This window comes from Ochlerotatus camptorhynchus, unplaced genomic scaffold (genome assembly GCF_037179485.1).
Source record: "Ochlerotatus camptorhynchus isolate MF236.1 unplaced genomic scaffold, CSIRO-AGI_Acam_v1.1 ptg000266l, whole genome shotgun sequence".
In the NCBI taxonomy this organism is placed as follows: domain Eukaryota; kingdom Metazoa; phylum Arthropoda; class Insecta; order Diptera; family Culicidae; genus Ochlerotatus; species Ochlerotatus camptorhynchus.
Window position 1 is genome coordinate 2875510 of NW_027040756.1, and position 20350 is coordinate 2895859.

Here is a 20350-nt window from a genome sequence, read left to right on the forward strand (position 1 = left end):
GAATTTGATGATGGATCTATACTATCAACAAACTCACGAAAATTATTGATTTTTTCCTCTCTTTTAATTTTATCAAAAATTGCTTGTGCTCTTTTAAACTTAATTAAATTTTCTAAAGATGATTGTTTATTGAATTCTGCTCTATTTTTCTTTTTATTTTTCCAGGCTTCTTCTACTTTACATGACCACCAAAATTTTGGGGTATATTTATTTTTAATTCTACATTGTTTGAAAATTTTTTCAATTTTCATTTGAAACTCATTAATGTCTGTTAAATTTGATAAATCTAACTTACTAATTTCATCTTTAATTTTCTTATAATTAAAAACATATTTTTCTCTCTTATACTGGTTCTGAATAGTGTAAGATATTTCAATAGCTACATGATTACTTCCAATGTTATAATCTAACGTTTTCCATACAACATCGTTGTAGAGAACAGGTGAGCAAAGTGAAACATCTATAGCAGTAGATTTTTTATTGAGCTCTACCGGAAAATATGTTTTAGAGCCATCATTTAGAATAATCACATTATATTCATCTACCTTTTCCATTAAAATGTTCCCCCTAAAATCATTAAAATCATTTCCCCATGTAAAATGATGCCCATTAAAATCGCCGCCAATAATAACTTTTTTATATTTTTTGACAGATTCGAATATTTTTGTTAAATCTTCCTCCAATTCCTGACGTATTATCGAAGGGGCCACGTAAACGGAAATGATGGCCAAGTCCAAGCGTACTACTTCAACTCCAACAACCTGTGTAGCTCTATTTAACTGAGGAAAAGCAATTTCTAAGTATGCCCAATCTTGTTTTAAGTATATTCCAACTCCCCCATAGTTATCTTCTCTTGAATTAAAAAACCTGTGATACCGTGATATGTTATACTTATTTGTAGATTCTAATTCTGAATTTGTCCACGTCTCAGATAGCAAAGCTGCTGAATAGCCACCGCCGAGCAATGACCTTTGAAGCTCTTCTTTATTTTTAGCTAAACTTTGAATGTTTACTTGTATCAATTTGAACGCATCCATTTTAGAAAAACAATAAATAAAATTAGAAAATAGTATTACTTAGCTTGAAATGTTGTTTTGTTAACTCTTTTATGACTTTTTGCCACTCCTGAGGTAGATCTTTCTTCTGCACTAAGTCCGAATAGAAATTCATTAATGCTCCGTGCATGTTTCGCTCCGCAATCTCGATGGCATTCTTGTTGGCTTGTGCTGTGAAGCTGTCCCATCGCTCTTTGTCGGTTGCTGCTTGTCTATTATTAAGCCCTGTTCCAGTTATTGGCGACATATCAATCCTGTGCTCATTAACGATCCTGTTCCTCTCAGCATCGACTTTCTTTCGTTTTTCTTGTCGATCCGTTTTGTGCTCTGTTGCTATTACCGTTTGACTTATGGTATTCTGTTGGATTCCATCCACCCGACGCTTCGGGATTGCACCTGTGGGTGATGTTGTTTTTTTTGAGTATTTCCCTGCTGTCATCTTCGCGAAACTTTCAGCTGGTGTAGGGTACTCCTTGCCATCAGCCAATGATTCATAGATGTTGCTAGTTAACCGAGGAACCAGCAATTCACGAGCTTCAATGTAGATAAGACTTCGTTTTGCCATCATCGTTTTAATCCGTTGTTGCTTCTCCCTTTCCGGGCAATCCTGGTCAGTTGTACGATGTGCAGACTTGCAGTAGAAACACTTCACTTGATTTGTGCAGTTGATGTAGTTTTCATCGTCTTCGTCGTGAATTCCTGAACATTTGGGACACCGCCGTCTACCTTTACAATTGTCGGTCTTATGATTGAACCGATGGCATTTGTCACAGAATAGTAATTTCTGTACAAATGGTTGCACTCGATTCGTGCAGCAGAACAATTTCACTTTCTCAGGTAGCTGGTTAGCTCTGAATGTTACACTAACGCGGTTTGTTGGCTTTGGCCTTCCATCGATGAATCTGTTCAGACGATAAACATCAAGCACTGGATAATCACACTCGATTTCCATTTTGATTTCTTCTTCCGTAATGTCAACCGGTATTCCGGAAAGTACACCTCGTACACTGATTAGATGACGGGGTACATATGTTTTGTATCCCTTTTCCTTGACACGTTCATCTCCTGCGAACAGGTTTGCCTTGATGTAACTGGTGAAAAATGCGATGATCTTGTTACGTCCTAGATACTTCAGCTCCGTAATGAAGTTCCGGTAATTTTCCAACTTCTTGATCATCGAACCCACTGCGAACTTGTTGATCTTATCCTGGCCAATGCATTCAACGAACACACGGTATGGTGCTTCATCACGAACCGTGTAGAGGTACGTATCTCTCTTCTGATTTGTTTGTATGCTGCCATTTTGTCTTCCATTTTCTGTCTCCATTTTGGATACTCCTCGTGCTCCTGGATCAGGCGGATCCGTGCCGCCGCCTTCCGCCATCTTATCTGCTCCTTCTCGTTACAACTTCGAAAACGATTTTTTCTTTTTTACACTCCCGGTGATATTCGAAGAAAATATTATAGTTCGTAAAAAAAATAAAAACTAAGTTCAATCACAAACTTTTCACCTTTCAACACAATTGGAAAAGAACTTCAGAGAACTGCTTGAAATCAACCGTTCATCAAGGCGTAAATTTTCCGAATGGAGGTAACTCTAAGACCACTGTGTCCCGAAGAAAATCATTATTATTTTTGGCTCACTCAGTACCAGAACAACGGTCCCAAGCAGTCCCAAGCTATTTCACTCACCCCTGCATGTTCTGCATGAATCCACACACCCCTGATGTTATCTGTCAAACTTTCATAGCGAATCAAAACAAACATAGTGTAGTAATAGAATTTCAACTAGAATAGGGTACGTTAATCGTTTGCTTGGGACCAATAGGCTACTAAAGTGGTGAGCCAATTTAAAATCGTTAGTTTCGTATTGATTGTTGGTAGGTGTGTAGACTAGAGGGTTAGACCCTAGATAAGCCAACTTAGCGGTTGGCAGAGCCTATACACTGACACGGGGCAGAAATCGCTTAGAATCACGGCGGGAGTTCCACAACGCTCCATTCTAGGTCCCACGCTGTGGAATGTACAATGGCGTGCTGACACACAAGCTTCCCAAAGGAGTTCAGATCGTTGGCTTTGCGGACGATGTCGTTTTGACGATGACCGGTGAGACACTGGAAGAAGTGGAAATGCTGGCGGCCGAGGTGATAGATTCGATTGGTAACTGTATGCAAGGAGCGAAGCTGCAGATAGCCCACGACAAAACAGAAGTGATGTTGGTCAGTAACTGCAAAGCAGTGCAGCGGGCAGAAATCACCGTTGGAGAGCACACCATTGTTTCGAAGCGCGTGCTGAAGTATCTGGGAGTGATGATCGACGACCTAACAGTCATCATGGGAGCGAGCTGTCAGTTTGTCAGTTTAGTGTCAAACAGTGAAGTTATTATTTTGCTTTAAATCTTGATTTAAAAATCGAGATGAAAGTGTGTGGGTTCGAAAAAAATATCGCTGTGCTCAGAAAACGAAGCTCTTTCAGATGATAGGGGAATTTACGTATTCTCGGCAACCTAAGCAGCGACCTTCTTTCTATAGCCTTTTTCTCTAAGGAACGCACACATATGCAGTATTGGTTTGTTTACAATCTTTTACTGCTAGCTGCTCTAACAATTTCAGTCGAAACAATTGTCAAAAACTGTTTTGAAACGCTTTTACAAAGCTCCAATCTTCTCTAGTGAGAGCGAGTATTGTCGGCAATCAGTTTTTCTTCGGCAACCGTTCCATTTGAACTGCGTGTAAATCTGCTGTTCTATTATCGGCAACTCGAAATCAGCTACAATTTGTAGTGCGTGTGTTTCATTTCAAGAAAACCTTGCTAGATTGCTTTTTCTCAGTGGTAAAAATATAGCCAAATTGAAGCTGAAAGCATAAAGAATCGTTTGCATGCATTCAGCGAAGTGTTTTTGTAAGAAAATCCAGTGAAAATAGTGTTTCAATTTGGGTTGCCGAAAATAGTCTGGCATGCCGAAGCCGTCATTTCCCCTATATAAAAACCGACATATTTTTCAAAATTAAAGAACCCAATTCTGGTCCAAGCAGCAGCAAGAGGCGTCTTCTGGCTAGTGTGACCTCATCGATACTAAGGTACGGAGGTCCAGTCTGGATTGAAGCGCTGAAAACGAAGTAGAACCAAAGGAAATTGAGCAGTACGTTCCGGCTCATGGCCATGCGAGTCGTGGGTGCGTACAGAACCAATTCGATGAAGGCAGTATGCGTTATCACCGGTATGATCCCAATCGGCATCACCTTGGCGGAGGACTACGAGTGCTATATGACGAGAGAAACCAGATGAGTACGAAAAATGGTGAGAACGGTGTCGATGGCTAAGTGGCAGCAGGAGTGGGATGCAGCAGAGAACGGTGGATGGACACACTAATACCATAGAGGTAACTCTAAGACTAGACTGAAATAACGTGCTCAACTTTTTGGCTCAGCTCTGGTACTCTCTTCGGTCCCAAGCTAATCGATTCACTCCTCGAAACATAGGAAAAACCAATAACCCCTCATTTTATCTGTCAAACTTTCATAGCGAATCAAAACAAACATTGCGTAGTACTAGAATTTCGACTAGAATGGGATACGTTAATCGTTTGCTTGGGACCAATAGGCTAGTCAAGTAGTGAGCCAAATTAAAATCGTTAGTTTCGTATTGATTGTTGCTAATACCGATTCTTTCGACCTGGGTGAACAGGAAGCACGGAGAAGTCAACTTCCACTTGAAGCAGTTCTTGTCTGGTCATGGCTGCTTCAGGAAGTACACAGCAAAAAAGTTGTTGAATATTACATCGAAACTGCTGCAACCAGGTCAATCCATCGGTTGTGTAATATCACACATTGTACGATGTACATCGATGTTGCGAACAAAATTACATCCATTGATGTAATATTGTATCTGCTTTTTGCTATTACATCATTATTTCATACATCAGCATGAATTACGTTGATCGATATTACATTTTTTTTTTTGCTGTGTACCTGGATCGGTTCGGACACACAACGTCACCCTTCTGTCCGGAGTGTGGGAATGTGGAAGAATCACCAGAGCACGTGGTCTTCGAATGTCCTAGATTTGATGCTGTGCGAGAGGATATGCTCACCCTTAAGCGAACCCCACACGTATCAATATATTGACGCGAAGGGGAATTATTGACAATAATATTGATGATGTGAATACAGAGATATGGTCAATCTCATTGTATTGACGCCAATATTGAATGTATTGTCGATACGATTATTCGTGCAATCGTGTAGGGTCCACTTTAGCACGGAGAATGTCGCCGAAGAAATGTGTCGAAAGGAGGGCACCTTTAACGCCTTCAGCAGAGCAGTAACGCAGATCATGTCAGCGCTGCAGCGAAAATGGCGAGAAGACAAGCTAGAAAGTAGTAATGTGCTCACACAAGTTCGAAGTGAAAGCCAAAGCCGAGAGAACCTCGGGGAGAGTACTCCGTCAGAGTAGGCTGAATCCACCACCGGGGTTAACCGAGTAGAACGCGACGCTGGGAGCTAAATGGCTCACAAATTGGAGAGACGATAAGCGAAGTGCAAGCGCCAGTTAGCTGAGGTAAAGTGAGGTGCTAATGCACGGCCCCCTCCGAAGCAATACGACAAGTGGTTCCGGGGGGAAAAGGGCAAAGCATCCAAGGAGGTTTTAGCATAGAGGTAACTCTAAGACCACTGGGTCCCGAAGAAAATCATTATTATTTTTGGCTCACTCAGTACCAGAACAACGGTCCCAAGCAGTCCCAAGCTATTTCACTCACCCCTGCATGTTCTGCATGAATCCACACACCCCTTATGTTATCTGTCAAACTTTCATAGCGAATCAAAACAAACATAGTGTAGTAATAGAATTTCAACTAGAATAGGGTACGTTAATCGTTTGCTTGGGACCAATAGGCTACTAAAGTGGTGAGCCAATTTAAAATCGTTAGTTTCGTATTGATTGTTGGTTTTAGTGCTGTAAGAATCCCACACACCGTGTCACCGCGACCGTGCGCCCGGTCGTCAAGCGGTGGCATGATGGCCTTTTAAAGGTTTCCTCTAGGGACGGACACATTATAAGCACTTTCCCCTATCGATCACGCTCGCACTTAATTTTTTTCAAAAATAGTTGCGAGCGAACCAACATCATCACCGCGTAAATAAACAGAAATTAAAATTATCATTCGCGATGCCACAAATTTCTGGTCCGGGAGAAAAAAAATCAAAAAACGCTCTCTAGAAAACTCTTTTTAAGTTCTTTAAAAATCTTGGTCGTATTTGAACTCTTAAAGGTTTCTCGAACGCCCCTGAAGTTCTCGGAAAATTCCACTAAAGTCTCCGTAGCTTATCTCAAGTTTCCGTAACATTCCTCAAATATATGGAACTCCGCTGAAGCTCTTGAAACTTTTCTAATTTTTTGACACATCTCTAAAGCTCTAGGCATAAAATGACTTCTCGAAACTTCGCTGAAAATCTAAGGAATTCTCGAAACTTCCGTGCAAATCAACTCGCCTCACTAGTGACAGCGAGTCACTTCATCTTATCGGGGCGCAGAATAGGCCTCACAATTTTGGTTAAATTTTACTTCAAGCTTAGGGTGGCCGTCTTACCCCGTCGTCACCTATGAGAAAGACATAACTTGCGTCGATGTCGAAGTTACATGTTTCCAGCCCTGGTAAAATGCGATTGCTCAGTCATAAAAATCTAATCAGATTGAAACTGCAAGCCTAAAGAATCGTTTGAATACATTCAGTGAAGTAATGAAGTAAAGAAATTGGGTTCTACGCGGAATGCTTAAATAAAACAGCAAAAAAGGGTTATCTTCCATTTAATTCCACTTAATTAATTTTGGTATCCATGACAGATACGTATTTCGACAACAATGTGCAGTCTTCATCGTGTCATTCCCACTAAAGAACTTATCAAAATCTAACCCCCTTAAGTACTTATCACATAGGTAAAAAAGTCCAGATCACAGGTATAAAAATGAAGCTACAATGTGTTGAATCGGAACCTACCCAACAAACAATCGTCTATTGAAGAAACGACTTCTTAGCCATTTTATTCAACTGCATGCTTAATAATACTTGTACTATTTTTAATAATAACTTCTGTTCAGACTTTGTTCACACAAATCCGGAGAATTTATTCAACCACAACATTGAACTACTGGGTGTTGTATAAGGTATGTCGAGAAGCTTTTATTCGACTTATATGAGTTGTAACAGAAGTTTATACGATTAAATTTTTGACTATTCAACGTTTATTAGACATCACTGCTTCTCCTTAAAAACAGTGATGCTCTGTATACGCTTGATTCTCATGTGAAGTAACGTTTAATTAGACATTATTATACATTTATTAAACGATTATTCAACTGTGGGAAAATTAACCCGAAAATAAGATGGACGGAGACAGGGAAGGGTGTGTTTCTTAAGTGTATTGTATTTCATGATTTCTGACGTGGCTCGCACCACACAGATTTAGAAAATTTATTAAATACATGTCGTTGTATGGTATGTGATTCGAACAATGTACCTTCCGATCACCAGCCGCTTGCCTTGTCATCTGAGCTATCCTAGAATTCATCATATGGGCAACTCAATAATCTATAAAAGCTTGCATGAAAGTAATTTTTTTTTTCTTTATAATAGAGATTTTTAGCCATAGGCTAGTTCATCTCTTAATGAAAGTAAATACTTATCAGCACTCCCGATCGCAACTCTAGCTCCTTCAAGGCCCTGTGGGAATGATTAATTCATTAACTGTTGTTTTAAATGAGACCAATGTTGTCTCTTCACATCTCCAAGTCGAAAGAAAGGATGCTCGGTTATATTTTAAACTAGATCAATGCATTCATTATCGTTGAGTCATGTCATCGATGATTACTATTTAAATTAATTATGTTCTACACAAATAAATAAATGGTAGAGCTTGGGATTGAACTCATGACCTTCTAATTGGAAAGCGGAAACGGTAACCACTACTCTACTGATTTCGATAGGTGTAAGACTGAATCAGTGTTGTCGAATAATGAATCTAATACGTCGTTTATAAAGCATTTACAAATCATGTGATTACAACATGGACGCATAGTGGTATAAGATAAGAGCAATTATGCTGACTGTATTCACCTTTATTCGACAATATTGTAAAGTAATGCAATGATATCTAATAAAGGAGCCGGAGAACATTTATTAGACGTCTAATAAAGCATGTTAATAAATCAATTAAAAACAGTCGAATTAAAGAGTCAATGTATGTAAATATTACACTAATTCAGTTTGTTATTAGATCGAACTTCTGGTGTTGAATTGGGAAGACATTTAACACTTTTACAGCTGTTCATAAGTAAATTAATCAGATCAGAGCAAACAGTGGAATAAATGTGCATCTATCGATCTCAATGAGCTTTTTCAGCACATAATTTTACAACTCTTTTTATTCAGCATTGCACACAGCATTTATTCAATATATATGCTTATTTGTGACTTTGAATTGTTTGTTGGGTGGTATAAGAGCTATTTTGCTGAGTGTATTCACCTTTATACAGCAATATTGTAAAGCAATGCAATGAAATCTAATAATAGAACTAGAAAACATTTATAAGACGTTTAATAAAGCATTTTATTCAATCAATTGAAAACAGTCGAATAAAAGCGACTATGTATATGCAAATTACACTTATTCAGTTTGTTATTAGATCAAACATCTGGTTCTGAATAAGAAAGACAGTCAACGTTTATAAAGCTTTTAATAAGGAAATTAATCATATCAGAGCAAACGGCGGAATAAAGGCGCATCTATCGATCTCAATGAGCTTTTTTCAGCACATAATTCGACATCCTGTTTTATTCAGCACTGTACACTGTTATACAGCCTTTATTCAATATGTATGCTTATTTGTGACTTTGAATTGTTTGTTGGGTACCTAACGGATAAAAACCAAAGATTTAAGTAAAGTAAAGGAGAAAAAATCTATACAACTCTCAAATAAGGAAAATCCCAAAGGCTTGGTAGCCATCATAATGAAGTAATGAAATTGGGTTGTTAGCGGAATGCTTAAATAAAACAGCAAAAAAGGGTTATCTTCAAGTGCCACAATCACGAAATTTTTCAAAAAAGGAAAAATCTTAGGTATGAAATTTCACGTTTTTTTTTCATCGGCCAATAATTCTTTAGGCTGTGGCTTCCCGAGCCTCATTTGCTACTTTTGAAAAAAAAAATCATCCGCCAGGCACTCCAGAAAGCCCCGAGAGGCCTATTCTGCGCCGCGAGTGACGTGAGGTAACTCGCTGTCACTAGTGAGGACTTACTGAGGAGTTAATATTCACCGCGAGTTAGGTGACTCCATTTGATTTGCACGGAGAGTCACCTCACTCGCGTTGACTTTTGTCACCTCACCTTACTCGCGACGCAAAATAATCTCCCCCTTATTCTGGGGAGTACAATACATATCTGGCTAGATCCAAAAGTCATCATTATTATTGGAGAAAAATGTGATATTAAGTGTCCGATCTCATTGGCCACACCTGGACATGATCAAGGTGCTTCAATGCGGCACATCAAATCACATTAAAATACAAAAATAAGATCATTTGTTTATTTGGTTCTACATCAACAGACTGGGTTTAGTCCTAATGATGGATTAAGCAATACTAGGAATTACAATATAGTCAAGAAGTAATAAGCTGCAAAGGCCGTGAAGTCCAACTTAATTCTTAATTCTTAAAAATATATCACGGTTCAGTTCAGCGCCCACCGGCTGACGAACGGGAACGGCCTACGACTCATCGATTTCGCCGCCTCCAAGAACATGGCCATACGTAGCACCTTCTTCCAACACCACCTCCCCTATCGTTACACCTGGAGATCACCACAGCAGACGGAATCGCAAATCGACCACGTTCTGATTGATGGACGGCACTTCTCCGACATTATCGACGTCAGGACCTATCGTGTCGCTAACAGCGACTCTGACCACTACCTGGTAATGGTCAAACTGCGCCCAAAACTTTCCGTCATCAACAATGTACGGTACCGACGCCTGCCACGGTACAACCTAGAGCGACTGAAGCAACCGGATGTCGCCTTAGCATACGCGCAGAATCTCGAGGCAGCGTTGCCAGAGGAGGGTGAGCTCGATGTGCCCCCTCTAGAGGACTGCTGGAGTACAGTAAAAGCAGCCATCACCGACGCAGCCGAGAGCACCATCGGGTACGTGGAAAGAAGTCGACGGCAGAACGTGGAACGGTATAAACAGAAGCGGAAACAGCAGACCCGCATCTTTCGGGAGAAAAAACGTCGCCTGGAAGAAGCGGAGTGCGAGGAAATGGAACTGCTGTGCCGTTCCCACGAAACACGGAAGTTCTACCAGAAGCTCAACGCATCCCGCAACGGCTTCGTGCCGCGAGCCGAAATGTGCAAGGATAAGGACATGAGCCTCTTGACGGACGGACGTGAGGTGATTGAAAGGTGGAAGCAGCACTTCGATGCGCACCTGAATGGCAAGGAGAACGTAGGCACGGGAGACCAGCGCAATGGAGGAAACGACTACGTCAGTGCAGCAGAGGACAGAACTGACCCAACTCAAACGCTGAGGGAAGTTAATGACTCCATTCAGCAGCTCAAAAACAACAAAGCAGCTGGTAAGGATGGTATCGCAGCCGAACTCATCAAGATGGGCCCAGAAAAGTTGGCCACCTGCCTGCATCGGATGATAGTCAGGATCTGGGAAACAGAACAGCTACCGGAGGAGTGGAAGGAGGGGGTAATCTTCCCCATTCACAAGAAAGGCGACCATTTGGAATGTGAGAACTTCAGAGCGATCACCATTTTGAATGCCGCCTACAAAGTGCTATCCCAGATCATCTTCCGTCGTCTATCACCTAAAATGACCGAGTTCGTGGGAAGTTATCAAGCCGGCTTTATTGACGGCCGATCGACAACGGACCAGATCTTCACCGTACGGCAAATCCTCCAGAAATGCCGTGAATACCAGGTCCCAACGCATCATTTGTTCATCGACTTTAAGGCGGCATACGACAGTATCGACCGCACAGAGCTATGGAAAATCATGGACGAGAACGGCTTTCCTGGGAAGCTGATCAGACTGATCAAAGCAACGATGGACGGTGTGCAAAACTACGTAAGGGTTTCGGGTAAACTATCCAGTTCATTCGAATCTCGCCGGGTACTGCGACAAGGTGACGGACTCTCATGCCTACTCTTCAACATTGCTCTAGAAGGTGTAATGCGACGAGCCGGGCTCAACAGCCGGGGTACGATTTTCACGAAATCCGGTCAATTTGTGTGTTTTGCGGACGACACGATCCAAGTCGTGCCTACTACGGGCTCCAGAAGAAACTACGGTCAAAAAAGATTCACCCCGCACCAAATGTACCATGTACAGAACGCTAATAAGACCGGTGGTCCTCTATGGACACGAAACATGGACTATGCTCGAGGAGGACCTGCAAGCACTCGGAGTTTTCGAGCGACGTGTGCTAAGGACGATCTTCGGCGGTGTGCAGGAGAACGGTGAGTGGCGGCGAAGAATGAACAACGAGCTCGCTGCACTCTACGGCGAACCCAGCATCCAGAAGGTGGCCAAAGCCGGAAGGATGCGGTGGGCTGGACATGTTGCAAGAATGCCGGACAACAACCCTGCAAAGTTGGTGTTCGCTACTGATCCGGTTGGCACAAGGAGGCGTGGAGCGCAGAGAGCACGATGGGCGGACCAGGTAGAGCGCGATCTAGCGAGCATTGGGCATGACCGAGGATGGAGAGCGGCAGCCGCAAACCGAGTATTGTGGCGTACTATTGTTGATTATGTCTTATCTTAAATGTGATGTTGTACAAATAAATGTATGTATGTATATCACGGAATCTCTGACGCAGCGTCTCGCGTGCCAAGTGAAAATCAAATAAGGAAGCAACACGATTGAAAACCCTTTGTAGCCCATTGAAAGCACCATAGTTTTTACGACGAAAAGGTATCGTTGTTGCGGAGTGCTCGTGGTTGAACGTCGATTTGTTGTAGAATAGAAGGACAATCGATTCTGCCCTGTAGAATGTCTGCCACAAACAGGGCCCTTGTCGTATCTCTTCGACTCCACAAAGGATCCACGTGTATTAACTGGCACCGACTTTCGTAGCTTGGAAGGCGATGAGGATACCTCCAAGGCAAACGCCTTCTAGGATATAACTGAATGTAATTGGATGTTTCTTCCGTGTGAACGTGATTACTGAATATTTTGTTGGATTTACAACCATGCGGTTCAGTTGGCATGTCGTCTGCGAACGACACTCGTGGACCGTCGAGGACGAAATTGACGTCGTTGAAATAGTGGCAGGGAACGAAGGAGATCGGCAGTCGTCGATTGCAACTGTCGATCAGATAGATAGGATGCGAACCATCGTAGGCGACTGCCGTTTATACCGAGCCTATCGAGTTTGGCGATCGCTATAGGATGCTGGTCTTCGCTCAAGTGCTGCTTGAAGTGAGAGACTAAGGTGGCGGCCAGGGTAGACGCGACACGCAAGAAATAATAATAAATAATAAGATTCCTTTGAATTGGTCGCGTCGCATCGCGAATCGCGTCTACCCTGGCCACCACCTAATGGTTCCATAACGACCAACTCGAACAGTTTAGATTTGCATCCCTTCTTATGCACTGGAAACATCTCAGCTGATTTCCAGCAGGAAGGAAACACCCTACTGGAGAGGGACATTTCGAACAGAAGGCAGAGAGGAACCACCAGGCTATCGATGTGTTGTTTGAGAAAGGCGGAAGGAACTCCGTCAGGTCCAGGCTTAAATGAAGGCTTCAGTTGCGAAGCCGCCCTAGTTATCATAGCGAGGTCGATGTTGATAGCTGCCAAAGATTGACCAGACATTGGAACATTACTGGCTGCTAGAGAAACGTGCTTTTCAGGTAGGTTCTCATCCGAGAATACACTCGCAAACTTGGTTGAGAACAGAAGGCAAATGTCCTGAGGGGATGAAGCTTCTTCGTCGTTCAGTACCATAGTCGATGGAAGGCCAGACTCCTTTCGTTGCTCATTCACATAATTTTTCGGGTGAGATCGAAGCTTCCGTTGAATATCTTTAACATACGGAGTTCACTTGTTTGCCAAGGGAGATGATTATTTTGTTTAGGAACTTTTTTCGGAACGTGTCGCTCAATGACGTAAGCCAAAATATGCGAGAGCGTTTGGGCAGCTGCATTGAGATCGGCAGGGACGAGTATCCTGTGCCAGTTCAAATTCGAAAGAAGTTCCCCGATACTGTCGTGGTCAGCCCAAGACCACACGCTGGCTTGGATTGAAGGAGGCCAGAAATTTTGCATTGATGTTTGAATATAAATATGTAAGAATGGTCAGTTCTCACCGAAGGTGGATGAATTAAGGTTTACATCTCATGTATGGCCTAAAATGACTGTATATGCTTTTGCGACACAAAAAAAAAATAAAAGCGATACAAAGAAAAGCTGGTAAAACTTGAAGCAGAGGGATGCGATATTATGCTACACAGATGAGGAAAGCACAAAAGCCGTTCTTTTATTACGTTTCCTTTGTAATAATAATAGAGTATATTGTTTAATAGTATATAATAGTTAATAATAGTAAATTTTAAATCAATTATAATTCAACATAAAATTGGTGCAATTTTCTGTCAAATCTTCTGCCGTTAATGTGATTTTCTCATCATTACTGTTTTACCTTTGTTTTGCTTCTTTTCTGTTTACTTTATTTATTTATTAGTTCGTTTTATTATATATATTTTTTGAATGTTTTTGTTTTTACCTATTATCTATTACCTTTCATCTTCTTTCTTCTATATAAATAATTGCCGATCTTTGTTTTTCGCCCTTCCTTCGACTTATTGACTACTACAATTACTGCTCGCTGCTGTTTTTTTGCGACCAATTTAAAATTTGAAGAACATGTTCCTACGTCCCAGGGTTAACAATTAAAGAGTACAGTAACACGTGGATAAGATGTTTACGTAGATGTGGAAAGCGACAACAGAAATGGTACGGTGCGTGATGAACATAAAGTTATAATAAAATCATAATCAATTTAATATTGAACTGATAGTAGGTAAAGCACATTTCGTTTCTCTAGAGACACATATTTTCGGGAATATTCGAACACTTTCGACTGGATTAGTTTCTTGGGTACTCACCTCTTCGTTTGCCAACGTTTCGCAACTCCTCGGGCGCAATGAGGGAAAGCAGAATTTATTGGAATAAAGAAAACTCCGTTCGCCATCACTTTGTTTACTCTCCAAGTGAATTTTATTTGTATTACCATTTTGATCATAATTAATTTAAAATAAACTTCATTCTTCTCAGCATATCACCTATTAATGTTCTTATACGACTTTTACTGCATTTTTTCTAGCCCAGTTTTGCTGTTTTTTTTTTCATTATTTGCGTGCCTTCTTTCCATCCATCGCATGCGAGTGTCCCGATCCAGGACACTCTCAATCTTACGTCTTCTGTGTTGCATCAAAGCAGCTTTTAAATTCACTAAAGCGAAATTTCTACTAGCTGGTTTGCGTTGCTTTACTGCAGTGTGTGTGTGTGTGTGTGTGTGTGTGTGTGTGTGTGTATGTATACTTTTTGTAAGAAATATGTCAAACCGGCTTGAATATCTATCACTAGAAAATAATTTGTAACAGAAAACGGGAAAAAGTGAATCATTTTTGCTTGTCTTAATCAGCCCATCGAGTGTGTCTGTGAATCAGAGTTGTAGTATCTCTAAGGTGTGTGCAATTTTTCATAGGCGTGGAAACATCAATTATTTTCCAATCATGAACAAAATAACTTAACGATTTTTGTTGGCGATTCATGCGCTCTAGGTTTTCATTTTAAAGGGAACAGTCATAATTGAGAATACAAAAATGGGGATTAGCACTCTTCGGTTTCTCTCAAACAACAAGTATCGTGTGTCCAACGATGATTACTCGATGGAAAATTTGACATCTAGTACTGCTGAAAAGGTTTTTTTTTGTCATTTGATTTTTCGTTTTAAGGAGGGATAATAGTAGTATGTGTTAATTAATTAGCTGGTATTCCTCTTAGTTTATTTCCCAATTTGACTACTTTATTCTGCTTTGTATCTTTAGTAGGTAATGGGGAGGGTTGTTAATCAATAACATTTCATTTCATGTTGCTTAGTTTTTGGGTTTCATGTTCAAATCAAAAGCGTATTACCGGGTCTATTATTACTATCGAGAAAGAGCTTCTTTGATGTTGTTGTTGTTGACGACGCTGTCGCTGCAGCAGTAATAATAATAGTAGTAATAGTAGTAGTAGTAGTAGTAGGTGCAATTGCAGTAGTAGTTCTAGTTGTTGTTGTTGTTGTAGCAGAACTAAAAACAGATCGCGTTGTTTCTGCTTGTGGCGGTCACTGGCAACATTGTTTTCGCACCGAGTCGGTCGCTGGATTGGTCGGCTTCACGTCGATGTTTTCCAGGTTCGGTCTGATTACGCTTCCTTCCGGGGGATCTCGGATTTGCTTCTGCGAGACAATCCGATAGATTTCTGCGTAGAATAATGAGAATGAAGCAAGAGAGAATTTTTAGCATGAAAGAATGATCACAAAATGCCAGCACCATACTTTGCTCGACTCCCACTTATTTACTACAAATCTACACGCAAAATTGTGTAGATGTGCTAAGGGATTCCCCTGGTCCAGTTGTGCATCCACCGGCAGTATACAGGGTTGGCAATCAAATTTAATCCGAATTATGAAGCATTCCTCCATAAATGGCTTGACAACCTATCCAATGATGCATGTCGAAGACGAATTCAATAAAATCCAACGCAGGAATCTTGAAAATCTAAGCGGTACCGTGAAGTCACCATATTCGATTCTCAGTCGAGCATCTGACCAAGGACTTTCAGTTCGCAGTTCGCTCATCTCAGTAAAAACGGTTTATAAAGGGGAAAAACCTCTAATGTTGGCCTATGCATCTAAGATTGGGCCCATCGCTAAAAATCTGCTATTTATCAATTTTATCTAGATTAACGCGTTATTGGTATGGTACTAATGGATATTTTTGGTCGCTATTGAAAATTTAGTCGATTGCTGAATTTGTGTATGGGCCCAAATTAGGGGAATTTTCCTAGTGGTCAATACTACAAAATAAAGTGATCAAGTGTTAGTTCTGCAAGCAGCCAGCAACGCTCTCAATGGGAAGCACTCGTTCACAGTAAAGCCCTTTATTAAAAGTAAGGACGTCTGCCAAAAGCTGTTCCAATCAAACTCTCAAAATGCACTGCTTTGCTCGATTGGAACAACTTCTTTTCAGTTTTCTGGTTTCAGTCGTCCATACTTTTACTGTAGGGCTTTAGTTTTGGTTCCTCCACTAAACGGCCGATGATAACCGTTCATCACGTGTGTGCTAGCGTGCAGAGATAAGCTATTCTTGGATGATAAATCTATGTCTACGACATGTTCTAAATCTGTTCCGGAAAGGCCGAACTCATTAATGAAATATTATAGTGTTAAGTACTTGCTACGTATTTAACGAAGCTTATTGATCGAATGTGTAACATTTTTATAGTGCGTCAAACTAGGAACATAGGAAAATTTGGAACACGACGGAACATATGGAAAATAAATAAACACGACGTACGATATCAAAAGAAAGCCATTTTTCACAACATTTTTAACAAGTTCGTCAAGTTTTACATTATTTCATTTTCGTCGATATTTTAAATAGTGGGACGCAAAATTACAAAGACATTCATCGAGTGTTGATTGAATTTGATAATTCCTTAACTGCGTCAAATATGGATGTCATTCAACCTTTTGTCCATTCGATCTTATGTTCTTTTTTTCTACCTTTTGTCCTCCTTTGCATCATTCGACCTTTTGAGCCCCTTCTTATCATTCGACCATTTGTACCTTCAACCTTTCGTCTGTTCAACGTAGGTAGCTCCATGCCATGATGTCTATTTGCTTCTGCATGAAAAATCATAAATTTTAAGCCGTCGGACGATACCAGTTACATTTTGGAAGTGTCCTGTATGGGGCCCTATCAGAACTGTTTCCGGGTATCCTGATGTGGCCCGCTCCACTTGTTGGTCCATGGCATGATGTCTATTTACTTCTGGATGAAAAGTCATAAATTTTAAGCCGTCTGACAGTACCAGTACATGAGGTTTTGAAAGTGTCCTTTTTGGGGTCCTACCGGAACCGGTTCCGGGTATTCAGAAGTGATTATATCCCCCGGTTGGTCCATGGTATGATGTCTATTTTCTTCTGCATGAAAAATCATAAAATTTGAGCCGTAGGACGGTACTAGTGCATAAGGTTTGGGAAGTGTCATTTTTAGGACCCTATCGGAACTGGTTCCCGCCGCCTGTGGCGGGCATAGTCAACTCCATGAGTTTGACGATTACATGTACTGCCCATGACAGTGTACACAGCAGGAGTCGGTAGTGTTTTAGGGACGATGATTTACAGTGAAAAATACACAATGCGTTATGTCTGTCAGTGCTTCATCTTTCATTTGAGGTCAATCGGTTCGGTTCAAACATTGATTTTTGGGAGCGAGTTGCAGTCTAGGTCTGATTTGACCCGCTAATGCCAATGTGTCACTTGTTTTGTAGCGCCACTCCTAGAAGCCAATGAAAGCTTCTTTCGACGTTCATATCTTACCGGTCGGCAACTAAAAGTTGCCATAGGAGATTGCAGATCAGCTAGCTCCTTCGCCACATCAGGTATACCTCAGGGAAGCCACATGGGACCGTTAATTTTTATACTGTACTTCAACGACGTGCATCTGGTCATCGAAGGTCCTCGGTTATCATATGCAGATGACCTCAAAATCTTCCTACGAATCTGCTCCATTGCTGACTGTCACTTTCATCAACGTCAACTGAATGTATTCGCTAGTGGGTGCAGGTTAAACAGAATTGTAATGAGCCCAGCCAAATGCTCCGCTATTACGGTCTCACGAAAACAACAACCGATAATATTTAGCTATGACCTGCTTGGCAACGCACGTACAAGGACACGGAAATGGACGAATGAGAGCACTAAAATTAAACACAGCGACTACAAAGGAACAGGACACGGACCACGATTATTCGAAAGGACAGTAACATCGGTAGCATTAAAGGAAAATTCCCAACTCTGAAATATTAAAACTCTGTTATTATGGGGACTCCCTTCTGGAGCTCCCGCCCATATTCTAACTCCGTATCCTCGGGGTTCTCTTCTGGAACCTCACCTCCCCTTCTTATTAGTTAATTAGGGGGACTCCCGTCTGGGGCCTCATAGCCTAGTCAGTACAGGCACGGTTTTATCAAGCCGGAGGCGGCGGGTTCGGTTCCCGGTCCGGTCGAGGGATCTTTCGGGTTGGAAATTTTCTCGACTTCCCTGGGCATAGAGTATCATTGTGCTTGCCACGCAATATACAAATTCATACATTGGTACCAGGCATCGACAGCTCTCAATTAATAACTGTGGAAGTGCATTTAGAACACTAAGTTGAGAGCACGCGATAAGCTAATATGCGATAAGCAATAAGCTTGATATGCGAAAAAGAAGAAAGAAGAAGGGACACCCATCTGAAGTCTCCACCCCTCGCAGCCTAAGGCTAAAAATCTCTCTAATAAAGCAAAAAAAAAAATGACCTGCTTGGCTCGACAATCGAACGCGTGAATCAGGTGAAAGACTTGGGTGTGATCTTGGATTCGCAGCTTTCATTCAAGCAACATATTGCATATGTTGTTGTTGATAAAGCGTCAAGAACTTTAGGGTTCATTTTTAGGATAGCTAAAAACTTCACTGATATCTACTGTCTAAAATATCTCTATTGTTCGTTTGTTCGATCGACGCTTGAGTATTGTGCAGCGGTTTGGAACCCAAACTACAACAACGGTGCCGAGAGAATTGAATCCGTTCAACGTCGTTTTCTTCGTTTTGCGTTGCGTAAATTGCCTTGGAATGATCCGTTTCGATTACCCAGTTACGAAAGCCGTTGTCAACTTATCGACCTAGAACTTCTCCGGACTAGAAGAGACACAAGCATAGCCCTAATCGTGGCCGATATCCTGCAAGGAAGGACAGATTGCGAGGCTATCCTGAGGCAAATTGACCTGAATGTTCAACCCCGCCCGTTTCGTTATAACCTTATGCTAAGACTGCCTCTACGTTGCACAAATTATGGAGCATACGGTGCGATTTGCGGACTGCAGAGAACATTCAACAGAGTCGCATCTGTTTTCGACTTTCATCTCTCCCGTGATGCGCTTCGTCGAAAGTTTTCTTCTGTTTTTCGCCGGCAGGAGTAACTGACTATAAGATATATATATTTTTTATGTTATGACCATGCTTGAATGTACTTTTTTTACTATAGTTGATAAAGTTAACATCATTGGGGCTTCATCCAGCCTGTTGATGTAAAACAACAATAAAACAATAAGACAGCGTTTCCTAACGTTAGAAATAGTCAGGAAATTTTAGGTCTCTATCATATTTCGTTACAAAACTACAGCTTTTTTAAAGTGATGCCGGGTCAAAAAAGACCCCAATGCAGAACATCGTATACTTCCTCTCCACTGTTCTTCTTAGAATCCGGGGACGTCAAATCAGAGCTATGCCGCTGCTCAACATGCTTATTGTAAATATCGCCTCAGGAAGACTCGTTGAACTAACTTTACAAAATCAAAACCCCTATTCTTCGTCTGAAAACCGAACGTTAACATTAACCCTCCAAACCTACCTGTGAGTATGTTCTGGAATGCAGTTTCAACATTGGTCGAATCCAGCGCCGACGTTTCGATGAAGCTGAGGCCGTTCCGTTCGGCGAATCCCTTCGCCTCATCCGTAGGCACCGCACGTAGATGCCGCAGATCGCTCTTGTTGCCGACCAGCATGATCACAATGTTCTGATCGGCATGGTCGCGCAGTTCACGCAGCCACCGTTCCACATTCTCGTACGTTAGGTGCTTAGCTATGTCGTATACGAGCAGTGCCCCGACCGCGCCCCGATAATACGCGGACGTAATCGCTCGGTAGCGTTCCTGGCCGGCCGTGTCCCATATCTGGGCTTTGATTGTTTTGCCATCGACCTGCAAGTAAGGATTCATGTTGGGATTTTAGAGCACACGGAATGAACCACCAGCACCTACCTCTATACTTCTAGTAGCAAACTCTACTCCTATGGTTGATTTCGATTCCAAGTTGAATTCATTCCTAGTGAATCGCGATAACAGATTACTTTTACCGACGCCGGAGTCTCCAATCAGTACAACTGTAAGAAAGAGAAAGAGAAAAACAAACATATTT

The 20350-nt window shown here is 41.5% G+C and overlaps 1 protein-coding gene across 1 annotated transcript in view; it reads right to left on the reverse strand.

The window, feature by feature from the left end:
• Nucleotides 1–14310: 14310 nt before the first annotated feature.
• The window catches only part of Rab11 (RAS oncogene family member Rab11), a 46341-nt gene continuing 40301 nt past the window's right edge, over nucleotides 14311–20350 (reverse strand). The window contains exons 3-5 of the mRNA XM_065227120.1: nucleotides 20194–20315; nucleotides 19785–20133; nucleotides 14311–15588 (exon numbers count right to left, since the gene is read on the reverse strand). Coding sequence (XP_065083192.1) covers nucleotides 15452–15588; nucleotides 19785–20133; nucleotides 20194–20315 — 608 coding nt within the window. The 3' untranslated portion in view covers nucleotides 14311–15451. The remainder of the gene's footprint in view (nucleotides 15589–19784; nucleotides 20134–20193; nucleotides 20316–20350) is intronic.